This window comes from Podarcis tiliguerta, assembly GCF_965153285.1.
Source record: "Podarcis tiliguerta genome assembly, chromosome: 11".
Taxonomy (NCBI): domain Eukaryota; kingdom Metazoa; phylum Chordata; class Lepidosauria; order Squamata; family Lacertidae; genus Podarcis; species Podarcis tiliguerta.
In genome coordinates, this window is record NC_139544.1 from 34269118 (window position 1) to 34296028 (window position 26911).

The 26911-nt window shown below is 41.9% G+C and overlaps 1 protein-coding gene across 8 annotated transcripts in view; it reads left to right on the top strand.

Annotated features, from left to right (window-relative positions):
• The window catches only part of ARHGEF28 (Rho guanine nucleotide exchange factor 28), a 136093-nt gene that overhangs the window by 32754 nt on the left and 76428 nt on the right, over nt 1-26911 (top strand). For all 8 annotated transcript variants that reach the window (XM_083403621.1, XM_083403614.1, XM_083403618.1 and 5 more), the window contains exons 5-9: nt 9885-10068; nt 11496-11676; nt 15079-15151; nt 19915-19967; nt 21460-21508. In XM_083403621.1, coding sequence (XP_083259747.1) covers nt 9885-10068; nt 11496-11676; nt 15079-15151; nt 19915-19967; nt 21460-21508 — 540 coding nt within the window. The remainder of the gene's footprint in view (nt 1-9884; nt 10069-11495; nt 11677-15078; nt 15152-19914; nt 19968-21459; nt 21509-26911) is intronic.

Below are 26911 nucleotides of genomic sequence, written 5' to 3' on the forward strand. Positions count from 1 at the left end.
GCTGCCCCAAAAGCCGCTTTCAGATTTGAGGACTATCTGGAGTGACACCTGATGCTGTTTGAGTAGCTGTGGATGGAAAAAGAGAAGCACAGGTTTTTGTGAGTTTGTGACAGCACTCGGGTGCTCACAGGAGTCTTTGGATCCTGTGCCTTATGTAATAAACACGAGGTCAAGTTTGTTTGGTTCCAGGTTAAATGGGATGTTTCTCCCTAGGTAGACTACTCGATTCTGTTGAAATTGCTATATGGAGCATAGTTACACAAGTTTCACTAAACCCTTATTGGGTGTGATGTGACTAGTTATGAATGACACAGTTCCCCCCCCAACCCCCTGCCTTGCCATGGCATGTTGCAACACTCACTTTTAAATTGGTTTTTAAATCATTTGGAAGTGGTGTGTTCCTTGTGCTGTATAATATTGTGGTGAGAGATGAAACTGACAAGGCTCCCAAGGAAAGTCTGGGTAAGCCCTTTGTCAGTTTTGCTTCAGCAGAGGCACTCTGGCAGAAGTCTTAAGGCAAAATCTAGGTGGTGATATGAGTCAAACCCTTTCCTTGCTGTGGCATGCCACCACAGGAGTGCTCTTGGCATCTGCCAAACACCACCAGTGCCAAATCTGCTCTTCCTAGTCCCCTGCCTGTAAAATGTGTCCTTATTCGTGAAACCTTTTATCTTGCCATTCTCTCTCCCCCTCTCCATTTTCTGAATAATGTACCAGTTGCTAGAAGCCACAGGAGGGGAGAGAGTGTTATTGTGCTCAGGTTTTGCTTACAGGCTTCCTACAGGCATCTGGCTGGCCACTGTGAGAATAGGATTCTGGACTAGTTGGGCCACTGGTCTGATCCTGCAGGCTCTGCTTATGTCTTTATGGAGGCGGTCGGCTCTTTCTGTTGCACAAATCTAGTACAAGGGACAGGCAGAGATCACCTGCATAGCCACATGCAGCAAAACTGCTCTATTCCTAATCTAGGCACACGGCTGGATTATAGGCCCTGAAGTATCTGTATTTGTGGGGATTTGTGGGCCTGTCAAGTGGGGAAAGAGAAAAGTGATTGGTGGGGCATGCTTTGACTCCTTGTGTGCGGGAAAGCCCTTAAGGTTTTCAATGGAAGCTCTGTAAAACTAGACTGGCATGTTTTTCATGAAAAGCAGTGTTGGTGGAGTTTTCCCCCCTGTTGGAGTGGGAGTGTTCAAAGATTAGGTCAACTAACAAGCCAGCAAGCCTACAGGGGAAAAAACCCAAACCCCTCCAGGCCTGTCTTTCCGGCCCTTGAGCCTGTCCCCAGGCCACATGGCTCACCAGCATCCTCGAGTGCTTTTGCCTGGCTAGGGTATTTTGTGGCCTGTGATAATGCCTCTTTCCTACCATGGTGATGCCCGATAGGCATGTGAAAGTATGTGTGTTGTTGTTTAGCTGTTTAGTCATGTCCGACTCTTCGTGACCCCATGGTCACACACCAGGCACTCCTGTCTTCCACTTCCTCCCACAGTTTGGTCAAACTCATGCTGGTAGCTTCGAGAACACTGTCCAACCATCTCGTCCTCTGTCGTCCCCTTCTCCTTGTGCCCTCCATCTTTCCCAACATCAGGGTCTTTTCCAGGGAGTCTTCTCTTCTCATAAGGTGGCCAAAGTATTGGAGCCTCAGCTTCAGGATCTGTCCTTCCAGTGAGCACTCAGGGCTGATTTCCTGAAGAATGGATAGGCTTGATCTTCTTGCAGTCCATGGGACTCTCAAGAGTCTCCTCCAACACCATAATTCAAAAGCATCAATTCTTCGGCGATCAGCCTTCTTTATGGTCCAGCTCTCACTTCCATACATCACTAGTGGGAAAACCATAGCTTTAACTATACGGACCTTTGTCAGCAAGGTGTTGTCTCTGCTTTTTAAGATGCTGTCTAGGTTTGTCAAAGTATGTGTAGCAACCTCTGAAAAAGTAAGTGTCACTTGTGTTCCTCCACTCAATTTTGTCTCTTGATCCATGCATCATTGGCATCTATTCTCCTTCCCCCCAAAAGGTTGACCCACTATTGGGCTCAAAATGGTTCCTCACCCCTGGGGCACTTATTGAAGTCCATAATATTTTTTGAAGCTTACTGAACCAAGAGGCTCTGCCTCCTTCTGCATATGCTGTGCCTCTGTTATGGAAAGTCATTTGAAGCCAATATTTTTATGTACAGTGGCATGGTGGACTACAATGAACTCTGGGTCTGTGTTTGTCTTCGTTTCAGGCACCACGCCAGCAAAATAGCAACTAGTTCCCTTGAAAGGAGATCATGGCGTCCCTTTTACCCTCTGAGTCCTGCTCAGGGCCAGGCAATCCTGTCATGGAGACAGTGAGGATACTGCTTGGTTTTATTTTGGTCATGGGACATTGAATAGGATTAAAATGGGACACCTATTGATGGCCAGGCCAGGAAAGTTATGGTGTCATGGTTGGATGGACCTAGCGAGTAGGACACACCCTTGCCCTTCTATGAAATGCACACCCATTGTTTTGTTAAACAATGTAAAGGAGCAGTAATAATACAACCACGACTTTTGTTCCTGCTTAGTTCTCCATCCAAAGTACAAAGGGCACTGGTTCCTAGTCTGTTTCCAGGCCGAATTTAAAGTATTAGCTATAACCTTTGAAATCCTCACTGCTTATAGGAAGAGGCCATTTTTTATTCATTGTAAGGAATGTTTGCCGCAGAGAGTAGATGCAAATGGAAGGTGAGAGTACTAGATTGTGTGATTTCTTTTCCTCAGTTATGAATGTTGCGTGGAATCACAGAGTTGTAGACTTGGAAGGGACCCAAGATGACTTGGGAGGGACATCTAGACCAACACTTGCAATGTAGAAATCTTTTGCTCTACATGGGGCTTGAATCCATGACTCTGAGTCCCAGGCTCTGCTGACGGAGCTATCTAAGTATGATAAGGGTAAAAATTTAATAAAAGTGTTAAAAGGGATTAGAAGGCTGGGTTTTTTTAAAATAAAAATAATAGAAAACACTGCTTAACTTTTCCTCATGTTTAGAAAATGCCTTATTCATTTCAGAAGTCGATAAATGTAGCGAACTATTTCTGCTTTCAGAAAAGTGGCTGTCTGAACTTGTTGTCATTGGAGTCCCATGGAGAGACTGTGGTCACACGCTGGTATCTGTGGTTGTGGTGGTGGAGGCCAAACCTCTGGGGCTGGGCAGGGCAACCTTTTGTCCTCCAGATGTTTCTGCAGCTCTCATCAGCCCAAGGTGGGATGTGTAGTTCAGCAACATCTGGAGGGCCAAAGGTTCCCCACATCTGTTCTTGTAGCATATAAGTGTTCTTCATTATGCCCCACACTCTTAAGCACAACTAATCTTACTTAATCGTCATACTTCAGTAACTTTGCTGCAAAGTAGTTATTGCGGACTGTAGCAATGTCAGCTGGCTCTACATTAAGATTATTTGGGTGGCTGCAACTGCTTGCTAATCAAGTAGATAAGCATTTGCTGTTTCCTCTATCCTAGGATGTTGATTCATGCTTGATAGGAATTTATAATATTTCAAAATTAGATTTTTGCTGAGTTTTAATGCATGCTAAAATTAATTATAGACTCTAACTAAAAATGTAAGTAGGAAATGCTGCCTCTTATTTAATTTTCTGCCAGAAATTCAATTGATTTCCTGTTTTTCACTAATGCAGCATAATGATTTCTTCTTAAAGCACGCTGCCGGCAAATCATTGCCGAGTGTATTTATCGTTGGGTTCTGTGGGGCTCTTCCAGTTTCTCCATATCATTGCACACCCATTCTGTTGTAGTTTAATTGTTCTAATGTAATAACAAGTTTTCAGTCCAAGTTTTGAAATCTGGCTTACTTCCACCATGTTTCGTTAAATAAGAAACCAGATCCTGCAGCTTCTATGCACACAATGCCCGCTTACATCAGTGAATGGTGGAAGAATCTCCTTATATGTTGTCTCTGTTGCCTATCTTTTTATTTCTCTCCCCTGCAAAATCCTTGACCTCCAGCTGCATTCTTCTCCCCTTTCTGCTAAGCACTACCCCACGTTCTCTAGCATATGAACAGATGGGTCATTTCTGGTCTGTGTCAGGTTTGAATATATTCATCCATTTGTTCTTGTGTCGGCACCAAGCTGTTGTTTTAAAGAAGGTCATAAGCCTCCCCCCCCAATATGCATTATTTGTATGCATTTTATCCTAAAATACATGTTTGGGTGCATTCTTTGAGCACAGAACTGTATTGCAACATTAGAACCATGCGTGTGAAAAATCATAGAATAACTACAATTTCTGGTCCACCACCCCCCAGTTACAGTTTATAGGTATAATGTAGGACTGTGAAGTGCAAAATAGGAAACGAGAGTGGCAGAAATAGTAGTAAATGCAATTTGCAGTTGCTGTGGATTATTCAGACGTGGGCCAACCAAGCCAGGCACATCAGTGGAAATCTTCCCAGTGTTAAAGCACTCTTATAAGAATTCTTGGGACGGGGGATTAAGAGCAGATTGAGGATGGCCTCAGGTATATATGTGACATACCAGCCTGCCAGATCTGCTGTTTTGTGGTTAGCTGCCTGGGTTCGTATGATCTAGGAAGACCACATACATGGCAGTTGCATCCTTCATGACTTAGAGGTGCTGGTGGCCAATTTAGATTCAGGTCCATGGAAGGAGCCTGGTGAAGAGCATCTGCTAAGTTCATAGCTATGAGATCTGAGTGCCAACTTCTGTTGTTCGTCGCGGATTAGTACTAAATTAATGGCTCCAACGAGACAAGGCTGTTGACATGTTTTCTTAGGTTTAATTACTAGCTGCTCAAAAGTAATTATTTTGGCACAAATACTTTGATGTTCTAATCAGCATTACTTCTGCACTCAGAAACTGGAAAAAAGAATGTGAGTTGGCTCAAATAAATAGAGGGTGTGAGGGAGCGTGGATAATATATACTTTACGTCGTCCCCTTCGTGTAAATAAAGGCTTTCATCTTGCAAATGTTTATCTTTATAAAAGGCCATGCTGCTTATAGTGGATTGTTCTCCCGCTGCCCTTGTTCTTGGCAAATGTGTCATCCTAAACAGGGGTGGCCAGCTGTTTTTCTGTCAAGAGCCATATATCGGGGATAATCTTATCAGGGTTACATGCTGGTAGTGAGTGGAGCCAGAGCCAATGGTGTGTGATGAATTAACTAATCTGGAACATAGGGTGCCCTCCTTCAATTTTCAACATGGCTACCTCAGCTCAGAATCCCCAGTTTTAGGCAGGTTTATCCAGGTCTACCTGGATAGCTCAATTGGTTAGAGCATGGTGCTGATAATGCCAAGGTTGCAGGTTTGGTTCCTATATGGGACAGCTGCAGGGGGTTGGACCAGATGATCGTCAGGGTCCCTTCCAACTCTATGATTTTTCATAAGTTAGTTCCATTGGGCTTGATGGGATAAGTATAAGTAAATAAGTATACAAATGATCTTTTTCATATGCCAGGCCCAGGGCCGACCCAAGATACTTTGCTGTTGTAGGCAAAATGCTCCGACGCCCCCCTTCCTCCCCCAGCACCGCTTGGCAGATCCTGGTCCCTCACTCCCTGTCCTCATCATCGAACCCTCACTGCTTCCAGCCATGTCACTGTGACTGTACCATGACCCATACCTATGCTGCTGCCACAATTCAATAGCAGCAGCAGCAGCACCACCACCAGCAAGGGTATAGCAGTGAGTGCAGTGGGGCTGTGTTGGTGGCATGGGTGGGTCTGGCAACAGCACATTGGCGGGTGTGTGGAGGAGGTCAGATCTGCAAATGGCTCTATCTTGCCTAATGCATGGGCTGCCCCTGGACAGACCAGTGCAGCTGCTATCCTAGAAAGCCAGTGAAATAAATTCCTTTCTGACTTCAGTGTGCTATGCACAGAGACACATGCATGTGTAGGGAGAAATCCCCCCTTTCCCCAAGCCATACTGACAGGAAAAAAGGTTTTATTTTTATTTTCTCTCTCTAATAAAACACTACTCACAATTTCTTTGAAACAGTTTTAAAAGCCAAGATAAATGACCCAGAAAGGAGGAAGGAAGGGGTGTAATGGAAGAATGGGGCAGCTTCAGGAGGTTTGTGCAGGGCCCGTAAAAGAAGACTGGGCATTAGGTTGCCCACATAGGTCCCTAAACCAGATTCACTTCTCCTGTTTTGACTACCAACATAAACCTTTCAAAATAAAAGGACTTAGTGCTGGCATGCAAACTTATAGCCTGTTCTCACAGCAAACCATTCAGACGACCTGTTTGCAATGAGGAAAGGCAGCTAACTACAAACAGCACCGTCTCGGTAGCAGGTTGGGTGCCTGTAGAATCTGTGGGTTAAATAATGTCCAGATTAAAAATGTGTTATTGGATGGGTACAGCCTGTCAACACAGTCTGAAGGAAAGCTTTAAGCCTGGAACAACTGGGAGCTGTCAGCCTGCTGTGATGTCTTGTCTTCCCTCCAAGACACATCCAGAGTTTTCAGCTTCCTTCCTGGAAATGAATGAGCTACAATCATCCAGGGAAATCTTAGTCACTTCTGTCAGGAGAAATATTTGTTTGGTTTTCAATTGTGTTGGGCAGGGGAAAGGATTCAGGTGCAAGGAAGAATAGAAAGACTTGTGTAATGGGTTAAACAGACTGGTTTTAGAGCTGATATTATCACTCGAATTGTATATTTTGGCTACAGGCTTGAGAAATGATGCAAAGCAACGTCTAGCTACTAGAGCCTTGCCTGGCTGCACACTGCCTTGCAGTGTCTCCAGCCCTCTATAATAAGAAGTGGCTGGTTTTATTTTCCCAAGGAACTGTTTGATGAGAAACAGTGCTTTGAAACGGGGAACCCTCTAGCTTTCCAAAATGATTATTTATGTTTTTACTTTTTTACTTTTTCTTACCGCCAGCTCTGAACTGCTGCCTTGTTTTGTTGTAACTTTTCACTGGATCTCTTATAGTTTTGATGAAAATGTACTTTGCAGGTGCCTGGAAACTTATTGATCAAGGGGACTTGCAATAGTTTTTAGGTCACTACTTCCCAATTGGTGGTCTGTGGACCCCAAGGGGGTAACCCATGTAACCCACCCAGGGAATCCGTGGCACCATTCACTTAACAAACACTACCATAGAGATATCAAAAGTTTCAAAAGTAGCAGTCCACTGGCTTGGCTTTTGAAAAACAAGGGGTTTGCAGTACTTAGCTAATTGGGAACCACTGCTCTAGCTAGCTTAAAGTCACCCTGAAAGGAACAGTCTGACCAAAGGCCTTTCAAGACACGAGTCTGTAAGCCAACAGTGTGTTCCCCAGGTTTACTGAGTGGGGGATATGGCAATGAAACCAGGTGTAAACTGTGATTCCTTGTTGGTACTGCAGAATACATGGCTGGAATGGACGCAATATAGAAATGAATACAGGCATACCTTGGAGAAATTGCGGGTATGCCTGTAAGGTAAAACAATTAATTTGTGTTATGTTAACTTTCTGGATGTTCTTTTAAATATAAAGTTTTCTTTCATAAAAGTTGAGAGTAGGTTCTGTTTGGTTGGAAAACCAGGTTTGATTGATGATTTGTATTATGTCCATGGAATACACATGAAAAGACCCATATGCTAGACTTAACCTTATTTGACTGCAGCTTTTATCTGGCTTGCTTTACAATGGCATAATACAATATGGTTGAAAAGGCAGTGGCACAGTGCCAAAGCGAGAGTGTTGAACGGTGTGCATGGATAAGAATAAAATTTGCCCTTTCATTTCCCATGTATTGTGTTTGTAACGTCACTGTTACTGTTAATATTGGCACATGCCTGTTACACTGGTTACAAGGTCAGCTTGCAAAACCTCCTTATTTTTCATAGAAGCTTTGATTACTAAGCTGTATAACTGGGAGGGAAACACATGTACAGTTTCACTATTGATACCTATATTTTCTTATAATAACTGAGGAACTGGCCCATAACATAGCTGGGAGACATGGAAATTTAAATATTGCTGTACCTAGGAAAGCACAGAACATATCTGTAGTCAAAATTAAACAAAGGAATATACTACATTGCACCTTACTTTTGAGATTGTTGTTATGTTTGCAGTATTAACCACCTCAATCCTGCAAAGCTAATGGAAGAATCGGCAATGACCAATGGTAACTGTCTCATGTCTAAGTTGACACCATGCACTTCTGCCAGGAAAGACTGATAGTGGGGTGCTTAACTCAAAGGGGTGCCTTTGCGTTTGGTTTTCCCCATTTTGAAGTTATTCTGCATTCTAAATCCACAAAGACCTATCCCATTAGCCTGTTCCTGGCTTCAGTGTGGGAGCTTGGGGTGAAGTTCGGCATCTAGCCCTCGTGGAATTTCATTGCTCTGACACAAGTCTATTGTGCGAGCCTCTATACTTCCCATTCAGCTTCCTGGGCCTCAGGCCATGCTTGCAAGTGGAAGGCTAAAAGGACACAGGCAGACAGAGCAGAATGAAAAGAAGCATATGGTCCACTATTTGTTGTACACCACCAGTTGGGCAACCCTGATTTAGCATTGTAAACAGTGCAGAAGCCTCATGAATGCAAGAGCCAAAATAGATGCAAGAACAGAACCTTAGAGACTGAGGAAGGGCTCATTGGACAAGTTAAAGTGTCGGATTACTTACATGCAGAACAAGGACAGCCCACCAAACTAATTTGGTTAAAGGCTGGAATAGGAGGCATTAGGGAAAACAGCACCGAGTTGCCAGCTAATGTTGACATGGGTGTTTTTATTTTAATAAATAAGTGGCCCCTTTGTTCTGTATAAAGAGCAAACAATGAATATAATGAACTCTTATGAAGAGGAAAAAGGAAGCATTCTCAACAAATGCAGTATAAATTATAACCAACCCTAGTTAAAGATCTCATCCTAGAGTTATTGTGGCCCCATACACCCACTGAAGTGAGTGGGAATCTTGGAAGAATGAAGAATGGGCACAATTGCATGCTTGCCTGTGATGTTATGCTCCCCCCACCCCTCTCATTGGCCATTATTAACTTATTTTCTCTTAGGCTTTTTTGAACAGTATGATGTAATGTGCATACCTAACTCTGCAATTGTGATTTGAGGTGGTGCAGAGCCTGCCTCAGGTGTGCTGATTGGGTTGCAGCATCTTCCTGATTTGTGTACTTGTGGCAAAAACCTCTAGGTTGTATCCAGTTGTGTCCCTCTGTTCACAGAAGGCTCTTTAGTCCAGTGGAGGTTTCTGTGAATGAAAGTAGGAGAAGCCATTTTTTTTAGGGTGGGGATGAAGAGTCCACTGCACCCTCTCCAAATCTACTCTGGTAGCCTGGGAAACTCCACAGAACAAACAGTTGGGATGGACCTACAGCAGAAAGGGGTGATCATGAAAATCACATTCCTCACCCTTCTGTCCATTGATGTCTCTGTTGGAGGAAAGAGTCTTCTATGGTTGGGTAGACACAACTGGATACAAATCTTTGTAAAGTTGCCATTCAAGTGCTGCAAAGTGTACAAGCTCTCTCATAGGGATTAGTCTCTGAGTTTGGAAAGTAATGTTTAAATTTAATGTATTTGCAACTGCAGTTTCAGTACAGTAAACCCGCAGTTTTTGTGCATTTACCTGTAACTTACCTGCATTCAGGTTTACACGCTTGGCAATTTTTTTAAAAAAAAAGTGGAAAGGGGATGCAAAGGCGGTGGCCGTACTCAATGATGTTCTCAAGTGTCCCAGCAAAATAGGAATAGAACAGAGCATGGAGATTCTGTATAAGTGGAATTTTATTTTTATAACTACTCTGGGTCTTAGTAGATGCTTGTTGTTCGATTGAAACATGCATATGATCAATAAAAAAACACAAACCTGGCTTGATTTGTTATGCATTCATGTTCATTTTTAAATTTTAGAGTCTAAATGCAAAGAAACACTTCTTCATCTCGCAATGAGACTGGGGTTGGTTAAACTTTCCCAGTTCCTGTTATGCCAGCCAGGTGGGACAGTTGCAATCACTCTACCTAATGAAGATGGGTTCACACCTTTGGACTTGGCTTTACAGAATGGGCACTTGAGGCTTGTTGAGCTCATTTCCAGGTAAGTGGTATGCCTTCATATGAGTTTTTAATGCTATGGGCCAGATTTAATAGCTTCTATCATGTGTATGCTTCTTTCATGTTCAACCAATACCTTGGATTGGATACTACATAATATGAAACAAGTATAAAAATGAGAAGGGGGGAGATCCCATCCTATTCACATTAGGAAACAGGGCAGACAAAGGGGGCATCAAAGGAGAGGCAGATGAGGTTAATTTTAGGTTAATCCCCTAGCAAATGTGCTTGATTTGCACTTAATTTATTTTCACATGTTCCTACAGGAAATTTAGAGTTTTTATGGACACTTTCTCACCATGATACGTGGATAAATGGATTGGATTTTTAAATTTCATTATCAGCTCTTAGCATCTGATGAAGTAGACCAGGCATAGGCAAACTCCGGCACTCCCTGACCACTGGTCCTGTTAGCTAGGGATGATGGGAATTGTAGTCCCAAACATCTGGAGGGCTGGAGTTTGCCTATGCCTGAAGTAGACTCTAGTCTATAAATGGTTATGCCAATTTGACATTTCTTAGCCTTTAAGATGCTATTAAGACCTTTTCATTTTATTGCAGCAGATTAGCATGATGTTTGCTAGCCTATCTCACAATCTCACCCTACTGACTACTCAGTTATTACGCAGCTCTTTTTGTCACTTTATGTTGCCTCCTTCCATTGCTATCCAATCCTCTCAGCTGTTCACAAAAGACATTGGGACAGAATAGTTTTTAGGCTCCACGCAATGTATGGCTGCTGATTTGGTCTGCCACATATTTGCCTCTGTCCATTGGTAAATCGTCACATGACACTGTTAGGAAATATATACAAAACACACACATACAAAAACAAGAAAAGTAATTTAGTTGCTCCCCCCCACTCTTTCAACAACATTGCTCTTTTATTTCTGGCTTTGCACAGTACACAGTTTGTATGAGACCTTATCCATACTTTTATTTGCATGAGAAAATGACTTAATTCTGTTATCACACATGTTGTTATGAATGTCTCACTTGTTTGGAACATTCAAACAATGCTGTATTCCCCCGAGACTCTCTGTTGCGCACTGCAATATGCTAATAAGCCTCCTGGCTGCCAGTTCAGCTTGATTGCTGTAAATGGCAATGTTCATGTGAAAGTGAGCTGCGTCTTCTCACAAATAATAGAGAAAACCAGGCATCAAACCTCCTATTATTTTATTCTGTTAGGGTAAAGGTCAGTTTGTGGGTTCATGGGGAAAGGTTTCCTGGAAAAACAGTGCTCGCTGTGGTTCCTTCATGCTATTTTGATCTGAGATTTTTTGCCAAGAATAGGTTAGGCACTGAAAAGGTGGAAGCCACGGAGACTGAGGAGTTTCGTGCCTTCTGCATTACATGCTTCCTGAGCTTTGCACTCTTCTTTTAATCTACTGAATGTGTTGTTTTCAGGAGGCAGCCCAGCCATCCATCTGAGACTTCTAAAGTGGAGCTTGGTGAGACTGCAATCCTACAATTTGCTCATTCATCAGGAACTCTGACACTGACACTTAACTGCGCGTCAGACCATTTGCTAGAATCTGATGTTCAGCTCTTCAGGAAATATTTATGGGATAGAGCTTTTCTGCACAAGGTAAGTGCCAAAACAGCAGTACAGAGAAGTGTATTTTTCTTTTCGTAGAATTTTTAAAGATTGTTTACTCACATATGGTAGTTGAATTGCTCTTCCTTGGGTAACGGAGTGGTAGGAATTAGTTCCTGTGATTTTTTTGCACAGAGTGCTGCAGGGAACTGGGAAAAGAGACAGATTCCTTGCTAGTTTCTTCTTTGACCCAGAGACAACAGCGGTGCAGACTTCCATACCAGCTGTTATGTTAGACTTCCTGGAAAATTCGTTGACTTTTTTGGCCTTAAACTGCCAGTAGCACTTACTGCAGAGGGAAGAAAGAGCATCATGTTGGATGTTTGTCAGTCTCCACTCCTTCTCCATGCAAAGCTGGGAGAGGGAAAGCAATAACAAGCAAGCATTTCGTAGCTTGTTACATGGATGCTCATTGAGAGGCTTTTGTGACACATCCTAGGCAAGTAAACAAATGGTAATTCACGAGACTGTAGCCCAATGCTTGCTTACCTTTGCAACATTTTAATTGTCATATAAAATACATTAAAAACAATTGGCCTCTGTGATTTCGTGGGTTGTTCTTGTTGTTGTTGTTTTGCGGCTGTTCAGAAAATTGTATCCTAAAATGATTGCAATGTATCCTCAAATCAGAATACTGTAGATGAGATTTCTGTTGTAGTCAGGTACAGTGACTTAACTGTGTGTTCTCCCTTCCTCTTGTCCCTTAGATGAGGGGAAACCCTACTTGTTGACTTGGGCCATGAGATGTGTTAACTAGTTAAGATACAGACATGTATGTGTGGAGCCTGAATGCAATGGCCAAGGTTCAAAAGATTAATCTATTGCGTAAAAGCCATAGAAAATTACTTCCCAGAGAAGTAGGTGATACTTAGGTACAAATCCTATTGATTCCAGTTGAGAGCCTGATTTTCTCTGGACTACCATATCTATCTACACTGGCACAGATATTTCCAATTGGAACAGAAGTGAAAAGCAATAAACATTTCATAATAAACAGTTCTATGAAAATAGGCTAGATGCAGAATTTTTCTTGGGTACTGTGGTAAATATTGAAACAGCTATTGACAGAGAGTATAATTGCAGCATAGATGAAAATGTTGCTAATGGAAGGCTGAGGAGTTGGTATGCAAATTACGGTAAATAAAGCACTCTTGCCCCTCATGTAGGTAAAGTACTTTGTGCAGCATGCATATTTTAAGAAAAAGAGCTGCACTATACCCAAGCCAACAATATGACTTCTACAATACAGTTCAAGAAAATTAGTAGGAAATGTCTGACTGAGTCCATAGTACAAAGAATAAACAGGATGTCCTGGGCAGACAAGCAGCAAAGGCTGCTCAGAATTTGGAAGAGAGAGATGGTAAATAAAGACTCATTTGGCTGCCTAAGTTTAAGAGTGCCCCTGAGAAAAAGCTGGCAGGAGCTGGGAGAATCGGGTGAAAATGGGTTTGGGATAGAATAGGCAAAGAGGACAGGACATGAATGGGGAAATTGTAGCTCTCTAGCTATTGCTGGAATACAGTTCACCCTTGAACATTGGCCATATCAGAGATATTTGGAGAACGATGCCATTTTATTGATTGATTGATTGATTGTATGTGTTACCTCCTCTTCGTTGCCATAGGCAATCTCAGAGGGAGGAGTGTACCAGATCCAAGCGATCTGAATCTACCCTGACTTCCAGCAAAGTACGTGTCTCAAATAAAGCACGTTTTTAGCATTCCCAAATTAAGTTTCTCCCATCTTCCCAAACATTACCATTTTTAAAAAATAAGAGTAATGTGATGAGTGGCCCAGACATCCCCTGAACTATGCCAAATGAGGCCTCCTTTTAAGTAAGCAAAATCTTGGGCAACACACTTTCTCCTTTTGGTCCTTGGAGTGAAGATGCCTGGAAAGGCTTCAAAGAGAGAGAGGCTGTTTTCAGGGCTTTATGTAACTATGGTGGTTGCTTCCCTCAGTTTTGAATAGAGCGCCAGTTGTGCTTTCATCCTTTTTCCTCCTCAGCTTGTAAATAAACAGATTTACACAGAAATCCTGATGAAGAGTCCAGTCTTTCCAGCCAAAAGGCAAAACTGCCTTCCAAAGGCATTAACTTTCCTTCACTCAAGGATGGAGAGATTAATGGCCTTTTGCTGGCAAATGGACAAGGGCCAATACTGCTATTGTACAAACGTCTTAACTGATTAAATTCATATCCATTCCTATGATATGAATGGGTTAATTAATTTGTGGGGCTCCTGAGGAAGCCATAGAGAACTAAAAAAAATTGCAGCATCCTTGTAAAATTACTTACTTGCATTCTTTGGGGGATACTTATTTATTCATATATTTAAATTTGAAGTATATCAAAATAGGAGCTGGAATCATATTGACATAGCTTGTCTTTTTAACTATTGCAGTCTGGCTGTCATTACATGCAGTTCTCATAACATGACATTTGGCCACAGGTGAATGGCTATAGCTCAGTGTCAGAGGATCTGCTTTTCATGCAGAAGGTTCCAGGTTCCGTTCCTGGCATCTTCCAGTAGGGCTAGGAAGGATTTCCTGTCTGGAGCCCTGGAGATACACTGCCAATCAGTGTAATCAATACTAGGCGGACTGTCAGTCTGACTCTGTAAAAGGCAGCTTCCTATGTAAGTTCTTTTTGCTCTTAACTTCAGTGAGGTTGCTGTATGCTGGGCCTTCAGACCATGGCCATGACCTTCTGGAGCATGTTAAAAGTATTATTCTCTGAGTTCGCTTTGCGTATGTGATATTGGAGATACAATTTGTTTTATCTAAAATTTATGTGTGGTTTGGGAGCTGCACGGCCAGGGAAAGAACAATGCTGTCCAGGGTTGTAAAGACTGCAGAGAGAATAACTGAGTGCACTCTTCCCACCTTAGATCAAATCTATGCTGCCAGGTGCCATAAGAAAGCGGCAGAGATAGCACATGATAGTACGCACCCCGGAAATGATCTCTTTCAGCTTCTGCCTTCTGGAAGAAGGTATAGGGTTATAAAGACCAGGACTAGCCGCCTGAGAAACAGTTTCTATGCAAATGCAATTCTGGTTCTAAACGCAGCATAAGGAGTCTCTATAGTATATTGTCTTTTAAAATGGGGTTTCAGAGTTTTTAGGGGTTTTTGAATGTCTTATGTAGATTTTTCAGTTTCATTGTTCTGTATGGGACAATGACAATAAAGATATCGCATTGTATCGTATCGTATATAGTATGCATGCACACAATATATTTTGTTTTGTTTTGTTTCCTGTGCTTTTAAGATTTTGTGGTATCTTACTGACATTTTGTTGTTACCCATCCTGAGGTCTTTGGATTAAAGGTGGGATGTGCATCTCTAAATAAATAAATAACAAGTTGGTTATTTGTTTTTTATTTTATTTTAAAGAATCTTCCTCCAAAGCAAGCTGAGACCTTGAAAAGAGTGCAGATGCCTTGCAATTCTACAGCTTCTGAAGAAGGTATGGGTTTTCTGTCCTTACTGTGGCATTTTCACAAATTAGGTGTGTAAAATACATTGAAATAATTTTTGTTTCATGTGCAGCCAGAAAACTGTTCAGTACATAGGCAATGTGGGGTGAAAGCAATCTCATGAGTAAATGTCAAGGTTCTTGCTGTTGAGTTGAATAGCCTTTAATAATTTGACTGCAGGATGGTTACAAGGAAGAAAGGAGAACAGCGTTATAAAGCACTTTGTGTATAGAAAAGATTAAGAAAGTCATTAAAATATACATTCTATTGAGAAAATTAAGTTTCCTGAAGCTGACCAGGTGTTGAACGCTGTGATATAACTGATAAGATTTGTTAACTATGACCTAGTCCCAGTAGAGGGGACCAACATACACTAATAGGTGTCTGAGCGCAGAGCATCCTGGTATACTATATGAGCAAATATGAGCAAAAAATGCTGTGGGACAGAAAGGGGCAGGAGAATCTCCAGCAGTTTGGCTTGGATTGGCTGCTCTCTTCTCAAACCAAAAATTGCATTTCTCATGCTGTATTTGTGGAACTGAATCTCCCGTATGTATGGAGAGAGAATTTCACGCACATACGTTCTTCCCCTTTCCCTTGATAGAGAAGGGGTGAGGGGTTTTGATGCACCTTTGTGATTTCTATATTTATTTATTAAAATACTTGTATACACCACAATTTCATAAAAACCACCAAAGCAGTTTGTAACAATACACAGTGCTTTCTTTTGTTAAAAATAAAAATAAGGTGCCGGTACTTGTACGTTACTAAAAGTGTTGTATGTGCCAGCATAAAATGGCTGCCATGGGCAGCAAAGGAAGAGGTGCTGGTACTCTGTGCTAGGGAGAACTGTCAGAAAAAATGGCCCCCATACATAACAGTAAAAATCACATGAATATTTAAAATTACATAGCATTAGCGACCCTGTTGGCAAAGAAAAGTTTTTGGCAAATGTTTAAAGGTGATGGTAGAAGATGCCCACTGAATTAAAGGCTTGGTTTCATGTTGATGTCAAATGAACCTCACCAACTTGAGGCACAACCAGGGACACTCAAACAGAGCTGGGATATAAGGGACAGATTTTTGGATAAGGCAAATGGGCTCTACACAGAAATCTGTAGATGTTATACCCTTGAATGAAGTGTGAAGGTAGTTAGGATCTAAATATTTTGACTCCGTATACTAAAGGTAAAGGTAAAGGGAGCCCTGACCATTAGGTCCAGTCGTGAGTGACTCTGGGGTTGCGGCACTCATCTCGCTTTATTGGCCGAGGGAGCCGGCGTACAACTTCCGGGTCATGTGGCCAGCATGACTAAGCCTCTTCTGGCGAACCAGAGCAGTGCATGGAAATGCCGTTTACCTTCCCCTTGGAACGGTACCTATTTATCTACTGCACTTTGACATGCTTTCGAACTGCTAGGTTGGCAGGAGCAGGGACCGAGCAATGGGAGCTCACCCCGTCTCGGGGATTTGAACCGCTGACCTTCTGATCGGCAAATCCTAGGCTCTGTGGTTTAACCCACAGCACCACCTGCGTCCCTGCTCTACACAGAAATCTGTAGATGTTATACCCTTGAATGAAGTGTAAAGGTAGTTAGGATCTAAATATTTTGACTCTGTATACTAGCCATCTGTAAATTCTTCAAAAATGCCAGAAGAGGGCAGAATTCCACTGATGCTATTTCAGTGTAATATATATATATATATATATATATATATATATATATATATATATATATATCACTTTTCCAGGTAGCTTTGATAATGAAGTTTTTGCCTCTCTAATTTTGAGGGCATATTTGTAATTTTGTGAGACTCACTCCTATCACTTCGAAACTCGATTTTCACAAGCAGAACTGATTCCATCAAGATTCTGGGTGTTTGCTGCATTGTCATACATCAGAGTTTTTGTAGACTGATATCCACAAAATATTATAATGTAGAAACAAAGAGGGGAAAATAATTCATAGTTATTCATTTTCCATCATTTGCATAGGAATCTTCTTCACTTTACATTCCTTTAATGCAGCAGAAAAAAATTATAGGGCATATAAAGAACACCCTGCGGATACAGACACAACACATGTTACTCAGAAGCAGGCCTCACAGTGGGACTTAAATATACTTGGGTTAAGTGTCTATAGAAGGGCAGCTTTAGATGTTCTAACTAGAGATGGTCCTTCATTTGGTTTCATAAAGGAACTATCTTGGATCAAAGGAGATGTGAAGCATTATTGCAGAGAGTCAGTGTAAGTTGTAAAGTAGGCTTGCCCAGTGGCGTAGCGTGGGTTGTCAGCACCCGGGGCAAGGCAAGTAATTTGCGCCCCCTAACCCGTGGATTTGTGCCCCCTAACCCCCAGATGTTGCGCCCGGTGCGGCCGGCCCCCCCTGCACCCCCCACGCTACACCACTGGGCTTGCCTGACACCTTCATTGCATATCTTTAGGCACCGGATGAATACGTTTCTCTGTATCCAGGCCTTTGACTGATTAACATTCTATGGCCTTTTAAATATGTTTGGGGGCATTATTGTTTTGTTTTGTTTTTGTTTTGTTATGTATTTTGTATTATGCTGTGAACCACCCTGTGATATTCAGATGAAAGGTGGTATACAAATTTCAATGATGATGACAACAACATGTATGGTCCATGGTTAGTGATTATGGGATGTTGTCCAGCAACATCTGGAAGGCTTCAAGGGCATCATTTCTGTGTTGTTTCTTTCTTAGAAACAACGCAGAAGTAATATGCTTAGCAATTGTTTTCCCCTTATTATGAGAGTGAATCTCCCATAACTTAATCACATCCAAAATGAGTGAGGCTGAAATTCCAGTCATACACTTTTAATTAACAAAACACTCTGTTTGCTAAATGAGTCCTTTAAGGGAGAGGAAATCTATGACAAATAGCAATTTGGTTTAGAATTTAGTCCTCAGGAAAGTGTTTAGAAGAACTTAGTAAACCATTCTCTGCGCATTAAAGATTAGCATTTTCTTTTTTGTCTGCAAGCACTCTTTTATCTCATTTTATCCACTGTTTGTGGCACTTGTATATTACTGTGTCAGACTCTTGCAGTCCACCCCCGTCTAGTTGGTGGATATAAAAGAAAAAGAATAAAAAGCTTTTTAATGCTCAGAAGCATTTCAGCATTGCTGTCTGTTGCACTTCCAGCAATTTGTCACTAGCAATTCATTTTGGTGCTTTTCTTGCATCCTGCCTTAGTCTGCCACCTTCAGGCTTCTGGAGGTGGGAGAACAAAACTGAATCTGTCAGTGTTTAGGAGGGAAGCCTGAACATGGAATAAGATAACAAGTGTTCTGTCCACTAGATATGGATGGCAGAGCAGTCTGCATTCACCCCTTGTTGGCTTGCCAGTTGGGCGGTTCTACATTGTAGAATATGATTGTTAGATGTAAACCTTCCTGTAGCAGGCGATTGCTAAGTGACTGCGGTGCCTTGAGTTCTGGGACACTACAAAAGGTCTAGTCTTTAGAAATGATGCTATTGGCTGTTGGCTCTGATAAAAACACATTGTGGAGAAAAATTGAATACACTGTCATGAGCATTTAATTTTGTTGCAAAAACATAGGCCAGGAAGTTGATGTAAAATAAAGCAGTGTTCAGAATGGAGGTAGTATTCCTCTGAAGGAAAGGTACGAGTGCTTTGTTACTGTGGATCAAACAAGGGCTGAAAAATCATACACAGACACTAAAGCACTAGTTTTTATAAAGCAGCACATTTCAGATATTTTTTAGAGCAGCTTTACAGGCAGAACGTCCCCCTCTTCTTCAGGTCTTTGAATTCCCAGCATTTTTCCTTGGATATTGCATAGGAAGTTGCAAAGAAGCAGTATGATTCATTTGGGCTTCCTCCACCTGCCTGCTTTTATATAATATCTGAAAGTGTTGCTAAGAGTACCAGTATTTGTTAAAAAATGATAGATTTCCATCCCATGAAACAAGAGAAGTATAATAAAAAATAACTAAAAGAAAAAATATTTGTTTGTTTAATAAAATGTATATACCGCTTGATTGTAAATAGTGGTTTACAAAAAACTCCACCAAACATTAAACAAGGTATCCGTGAAGTTTATTCATTTATTTTTAAAAACTCCATTTATTTTACCTACTCACATAGGTTGTAGGGTGAACAGGAGATTACACAAAATGTGCTTAGGCACAGAATATTCATGTCCCTCTTTCATAATGCTGGCACTGTCTGTGGCTGGAGGAAAATGAATTAAATATGGATTTGGTGCAGTATGTCCTTCCTTCACAGTTTTGAAAAGGAGCCAGGAAACAAAATAATACTGTAGTCACGATTGTTCCCTGTAGTCAAAGGGAAAGAGTTAGCTTTTAAAATGCATGAAATTGCCTTCCCTTTTTTAAAAATCAGGATCCCATGTGTATTATAAAATGCCTGTGGCAGTCTGTGCAGTTCGACAAGTACATATTAATCCATAAGGCTAGTTTAGGGTTCAGCATGCATTTTCACAGCACGCCCCTTTAAAGGAAAAAAGAGAGCTTGTTTACAATCAGCCCATTAAAACAGCACAACAGCTTGTTGAAGAAATGTCTAGTATTTCAACCACAGGCATGCTACTTTGGGAGCCGTGCTTATATCGTAAAAGAACATTGTTAGGTCTATGTATATGCTTCTATTTCTCACTTTCATTGTGTTTGGGGGGTGGAATCAACTTCCGCAATTGGCAACCACCAGATCCTAATGGAAGAACGGATTCTCTTTAAACAGATCCCATGGACTTTGTTTCTGAAGAGCCAGCTTTCAAAAATGAAGATTCAACGGTACAGTTCTATTATCATTTTATGAATGGCTAAATCCATGGAGGTTCTTCTACAGCACCTTCCAGGATTGAAAATGAAGTTGGCTTATGCCTTCCAAACAGCAGTTCTTTCTATTCTTCTTCCAAGAGAAATATCTAAGCTGCCTGAGTAATTTCAACATTCAGCCAGACAGTATGGTTTGCTATGGGGGAAGAAGTAATTTTATTTTTATTTTTTGCCTGGGATACAAAGCTACGATAATTGTGACCAGTCATATTTTAGTTGGGCATATATGTTGCAGGAATAGCCTCTGAGAACTAGGGGCTTTTATGACTGCAGCTCTGTTCTGCAGAGACTTCTATTTATCTTGTTGTGACATAAAGTCGATGGCAATAATTTACTATGTCCAAAATCAAACGTGCTGTCTTACTGATGATGAATGCAGTTAACTCTGCTTTGTGGGAGAACTAATGAAACACAACCATCTTATTCCATGCGTCTTAGAATACGTGTCTCTGTGGAGCTGCTTTGTATTTAGTTGGACCCCCCTCATTGGCACTCCTTTGTCTTGAAGCTCAACATATATCCCTGTTACCTGTGATCCTTTTTCTGCTGGTGATTGCATTGCAAACAACATGTTCTGTCACTCAGCTCTAGTCCTTTATTTTCTGTAAGAGTGCCTTGCCTTCAGTGGTGGCTGGTGGGGCAGAAGGCAGGGAGCCCAGACGGTAGATTGAGCCAGAGCCAATGGCAGGTTGAGCCAATTAATTCTAGTTCCATCTTCCATCTTCTTCCTTGCTGAGTTCTACAAGGGCAACACTGTGATAAAGGAAGGCAAGCAGGCAGGGACTGGCTTTGGGGAGACTGGTTGGTGGTGCAGCACCAGACTTGCCCTATTGGACTAGCCTTCACAGCTTGCATTTATGGTCATTTGATGGTTGCCCCTAGTTAACCAGAACAGATATCTCCAGCAGGCTAACTATGGGCTGGATTCTGGCCAATGTGTTTGCATCTCACATGGGAGTGAGTGGTTCATAGGAGAGTTCCCATGTCTTTAAATAACACTGGGGAATGAATTAGACTACACAGGGAGCAGATGGCTCTGATGTTCTGTGGTCTGCTTTGATTTTGTTTTCTTTTTGAAAGTAAATTATAGGTTGTTCGCCTAAAAGCTTTGGGGTGTGTTTTTTCTTTATCTGATGCCTATAAAAGAAAAGAGCTGGTCAATGTCAACCCCCCCCCCCCAGTGACATCCCCCTGCATTATTTGAAATAAAAAATTCCCAGTGGCCCAGAATAATGGTTGAAGCCCTGATTTTTGCTGTTTGGGAAAATTAGGAGCTTACTAAGGCAGACGGTCATCTTTTATTCTTTGTGGGTGGTTTTGCATGACATTAAAATAAAATAAAATAACAATGAGTGTTTTTGAAATACAGTGAGTGTTTTTTGAAAAACACATTGCATTCTGAAATTTTCCAAGCTGGAACAAAATCTATTTCCCATTTGTTTTGTAGTTTTACAAAGATCATGTGATTCAGCCAAGTGAAAATGAAGATGATTTAGGTAAGGAACAGCTGTGTTTTTTCAGCCCCCCCCCCCCATGCCTTATAATGTTCTGGTTATCACTCTCTCTGGTGACAAGGAGTTGCAGGTTTGGAGATGCAGTACAGAGACCTGTCTCCCTTCTCTGTCTCTCTCCCACTTTTTCCAGCTGCCTTAAAGGACCAGTACCTTGCTGTATGTTTCTGGGCTGACCACCAGGGGGGAGGTGTTGTGTCTCCGGGCCTCTTCATGTTCCGACTTCCAGCCTCCATTGTTTTCTTTCCTGGTTCAAAGTGGAGGCCGGCTCTGTCCTCAGCTCTGCTTGCAAAACAGAAATCACATGGGAAATAAGGTGCTCGAACAGAGCATGAGCTGAATGCCTCCTTATGGATGCTAATTAGTAGTTCTGTGCAATCTCACATTTAAGCATGTAAGATTAGACCATTGTTGTTTTTTTGTTTAAGCTATTTTCAGTCACAAGAGACCAATGTGGTATTAAGCAACATATTAATGGCTCATTTCAAATATTAACATAAATGCTCGTTTACATATTTTTCAGTTTTGAGAGATCAGATTCATTGAAGGTATAATATATTTGCAAATTTGTGTCTCCTTCTGAGGCGGATTGGGAAGGTTTCCCTGCCTGCAGAAGCCTTGCCTGCCGGGGTTGCATGGCAATGGCAGCAGGGGTGGGTGGGGGCATCTGTGGGTGCACCGCTCCTCAGGATTCTACCACCTAAGGCGGATGCTTCAGTCCACCTCATGCGCAGGCCGGCCATGGTAAGGCCTGACACATAGGGGAAGAGTTGTCTCCTAACACCTCTCCATCCCTGGACTCATCTGGTGCAAGCAGCGCAGAAGGCAGTGTGTAGAAGTTCTTAAAAGTAACTGAGCTGTTGCAAAGGAGTAGGGCATGGTGATGGTTTATTTGTAATGGAAAATATGCCGCACATCTTTTAAACTGAGTTGTTCCTTAATAAAAGATGAATGCTGCAGTGTTATCACACCAAATAGCTTGACGTTTTTTAAAAAACAATATTGTTTTGGGTTTCTTTCTTTCTTTGGGCATTGTTATATAAATAAGCATAATTGTTTTGGCAAGCAAAGAGCACAGCGGGCGACAGGACTGGGGGGGAAATGGAAAGATGACAATAATCAGGGGAAAGGAATGAGGAAAATGAGAGATAATGGCATCAGGGGAATGTCCAGAGAGAAAGGAACAAGAGAAATAAATAAACTAGGGAGGGATAGGACAAAGTATCTGTGTCTATGTCATAAAATTAATATTACAAGTCAAGTTATTATAAATTGTAAAGCAGATAAGGCTCTCCTCTTCTTCTGCATTACTGTCTCACTTAACAGAACATCTTTTGATTAGAAGGAATTAGAAAGAATATTAGGAATTGAAGGCATCTTTTGAAAAGCTTGTCAAGATCTCTTCCATTGGATTAACAGTCTGCTGTTATGACCTTCCGTCGCAGACAACAGCAAGACTTTTCTGCCAAAAGGAAACTCTTTATACAAGGAGGGCACTATTCATTTATACAAATGCAAGAAGCCCCTTTTGTTTTACTTCAGGTCCTTTATTTTAAGGGTTGTTTTCCTCCTATGTAGGGATCTGGAATAAGACACAATTTTTCAAAAAATGGCCTCAGGCAGCAAAAGATCTTGAGCTAGCTCTCCAAAACGGAGACACTTTCATGATCTCTGATTGTTGCAGCGACATCACTGCCTATAGTCTATTGCCACATTGTTATGCCATTACACAATGCAGGAAGTTATGTTCTGTAAAGAATCAAGTTATAAATGTGCAATTGTTTCAGTGACATATCTTTGCTTTTACTCATATATGGAAAGTTGTAGCTCAGTGGTAGAAAAATCTGCTTTGCACACACAAGGCCCTAGATTCAATCCCTGGTGTCTCCAGGCATGACTGGAAACGTCCCCCTTCTGAAACCCTGAAGAGCCACTGCCAATCAGTGTAGATCAGAGGTGAGCAACATCCAGCCTATGGGCCAACCTTGACTTGCCAAGGAGTCAAAATAGGCCTGTGGGGCCATTTTGTCCAAACCGCTCCCACTTGCCCATCCGTTGATGTCACCTGTGACACCAGCTGATGTGTAGGAGGATAGGGTTAATTCCTGCATCAGCTGTACATCCCCTTTTTCTCACCAAGGAACAGGCATGCGCAGCCAAAGCAGCAAGATTACACTCCCATGCATCAGCGGAGGAGCGGGGCTTAAACCTTGCTCAGTTCAGCAGGATTCCATGCAAACCCCTTCATGATTGTTGCAAACCCATAACTACAGAATAAGACGGTATCTTGTGTGGGGCCTTTTTCGTGAGGGCTCTGCAGAGACTGAGGGAAAAGAGAAGACGTTAATTTCTGATTTAATTACTGAAATGAGCGTGTGAATATTGCTCTTAATTGATGTATTAGGAAACTTGCTTCCATTGTATTTTTTAACCTATAACGTATAGGTGAGATTTTTCTGTTCTGTGGGTCCATTATACATTGAATTGCATTGATCTCTTCATCAGAATTGCTTCCTGCCATGAATAGTTCTGTGTAGGATAGGCCATATTGCTCAGTGTTGACTACTCTTTCTTGCACATATGTGGCTCTTTGATCGTAACCACTGAGCCTCTTGGGCTTGCCAATTGGAAAGTTGGCGTTTCGAATCCCTGCGATGGGGTGAGCTCCTGTTGCTCTGTCCCATCTCCTGCCAACCCAGCAGTTCAAAAGCACACCAGTGCAAGTAGATAAATAGGTACTGCTGCAGCGGAAAGGTAAACAGCAATTCTGTGCACTCTGGTTTCCGTCACTGTGTTCCGTTGCACCAGAAGCTGTTTAGTCATGCTGGCCACATGACCTGGAAAGCTGTCTTTGGTCAAATGCCGGCTCTCTTGGCCTGAAAGCAGAGATGAGCGCTGCAATCCCATAGTCACCTTTGACTGAACTTAACCGTCCAGGGGCCCTTTACTTTTACTGTTCTTCCTTGCAGCGATGCTTCAGAATCTTTCACACCAGCTGCATCTTAGAAATGGCAAGGCTTGATCCGGGGATCTCTGCATGCAAAGTTCATGCTTTGCCACTGAGCTATGGTCAGTGCTTCTTTGGTGTGTGCTTTCAGAAGCCCAGATTACATGTGAGGTGAGATGACGGTACATTGAACTGCATCCATTTAGAACTGAGATAGCCAGTGAGGTGCCCTGCAGATGTCTCAGACTACAACTCCCATTTACCCCAGCCAGGATAACCGATGGTCAATAGCGTTGCAGTCCATAGCATGTGGAGGGCACCATGTTTTCTACCCCTGGTAATAGATTGTGGGTAGGGAATTTTGCTAACACAGTGGCTGAGCAAGAGCTCTTTCCCCCGTTGAACTAGTTTAGCTTGCAGAGAGTTGGGTAGCATTCACAAATGGACAACCTCACAATGGCATTTCTGCAGTATTGGAAAATAGGAAGTTGCCTTATATTGAGTAAGAATATTGATCTACTGTGCAGATGGCTGTGGTATCAGACAGGAGCCTTTCCCAGCCAGGGAATGACCATGGGACATTCTGCATGCAAATCATATGCTCTGTACCACTGAGCTATGGCCCTTTCCTAGGAAGATCTAGAGGTCAGAGTTTGGATAGTGGCTTGAATTACTACTAACTTTTATCTAAGTGCTTGAGACTCGGTGTCGTGGAAGATTGCATAGTTGGTTATACGTAACAGTATAATAAGAGCAATATGTTTTTAAAAGAAAAAGTGACTGCCCTCTCCCGCCCCATCCTAAGGCTGAGGATGTATGCACAATACCTATTTTCAAAGTTGCAAAAGCTTGTTTTAACTGGAAAAACATTCATTTTCCATTTTTTTTTTTTAAAAAATGTGTTAATTGAAGTATCTGGGGGAGCGCACAGTTTTAGATAATAGCAGCCTGGCGTACAGAGTTACATTGTTCAAGTGACCTGGCAGCTGATGTTTTTTATTTTGCTGAGCTCCCTGGCTTGTATTACCGAGGAGGTGAGAGATTCTGCCGACCACAGCTTGCACTCCAGAAGATAAAAAGCACCGAGGCCAAATTTTTGGCATGCTTCATGGTGTGACCAGGGTAGCAGCAGAAAACTTAAAGGATTGTGTCTTTTGAGTTTTTTGGTTTCCTCAGTAATTCTAGTTTAATCGCTCAGCACTCTGAGCTATTCAACAGAATGGTCTGCTGCACTTTGTGAACCTCTGGGGTGGCAATGTAATTTGTGTAAACTCATGGTTTCAGTACTATATTGTATTTTCTTACCTTTATTTCCTACTCGTGATACAAAAAACTAAATCTGCTTCCCTCCTCTTCGAGTAAATCAGTTAATCCGTTTTAAAATGTTATGGGTTTCCCTGTCCCCACTCTACACAGAAGTCCTGTGTCATCCTTACACAAATGAAATACTTGTTTACTTCTCATTTGGTTTGGAAGAGAGTTTTAGGCTGCAGCTCTAACCATGAGCTACTCAGAAATGGGTTACACTGAATTCTGCGAGACTTACTGTCAGGTAACTGGAGTTAAAACTGCAAACTTAAGATAGCTGTGCCTCAGTCCAGATAGTGTGGAAAGTTGTTTTGTAGAAGAAGACTGGGAACAGATGGCTGAAAAGGGACTTAGAACAGGCCATTTCCATGGTTTCCTTTAGGGTATAGGGCAGAGCAAGCAAGCCAAGAGGAATCTTTATGTGCGTGGCTTATCTTAATGCAGTGAGCTTGCAATTGGCAAGCAGCAGAGCAAAATAGGCTTGTTGAGCACAGGCTCCTGCTCTGTCTGTGCCAAGAGTCTTTCTGTAGCACATTTAGTTCAATGTATGTTGATACCCCCCTCCCCACATAGAGATGTTGACACCTGCATTGGTGCCATTCTGATTTCATCTTTCGCCTCTCTTACACACTGGTCCTGTTTCAGAGTTATTAATGGAATCGGCTCTGGAGCTTCCAAGTCCTGACATGCTTATATTTTCAAAACAATGAAAACTGTTTTAAAATCCAGAATGTTACAGTGGAGTTTGTGAATCTTATGCTGTACTATATATAAAATAATCAATATGGGGAGTTGGGTTGCAAGAAAGCAAGTTTTGGATTGCAGAGAGACATGAGAAAATGCTCTCTTTTATTGTCTGAAAATTTATGGTTATGCAAGCGTAAACAGAGCTTAAAGAAGTTATTTCCAAGAAAAATATTAAGTGGGCACTTTATGTTCTCTCTTTTCTTGGCTTCCTTCAAACCTCAACACTGAAGAAAAGAGAGGTGAGTAAATGATGAAGAAACTGTAGCCATGCACAGTTTGGGTTCCCAGAACTTTACTAAAAACAACTTCAGGAGTGTTGCATAAAGAATCCTTTTAGTCAGATAATTCAGTCCACTTCTTTGCCAGGCTTTCAATCCCTCTCTCCT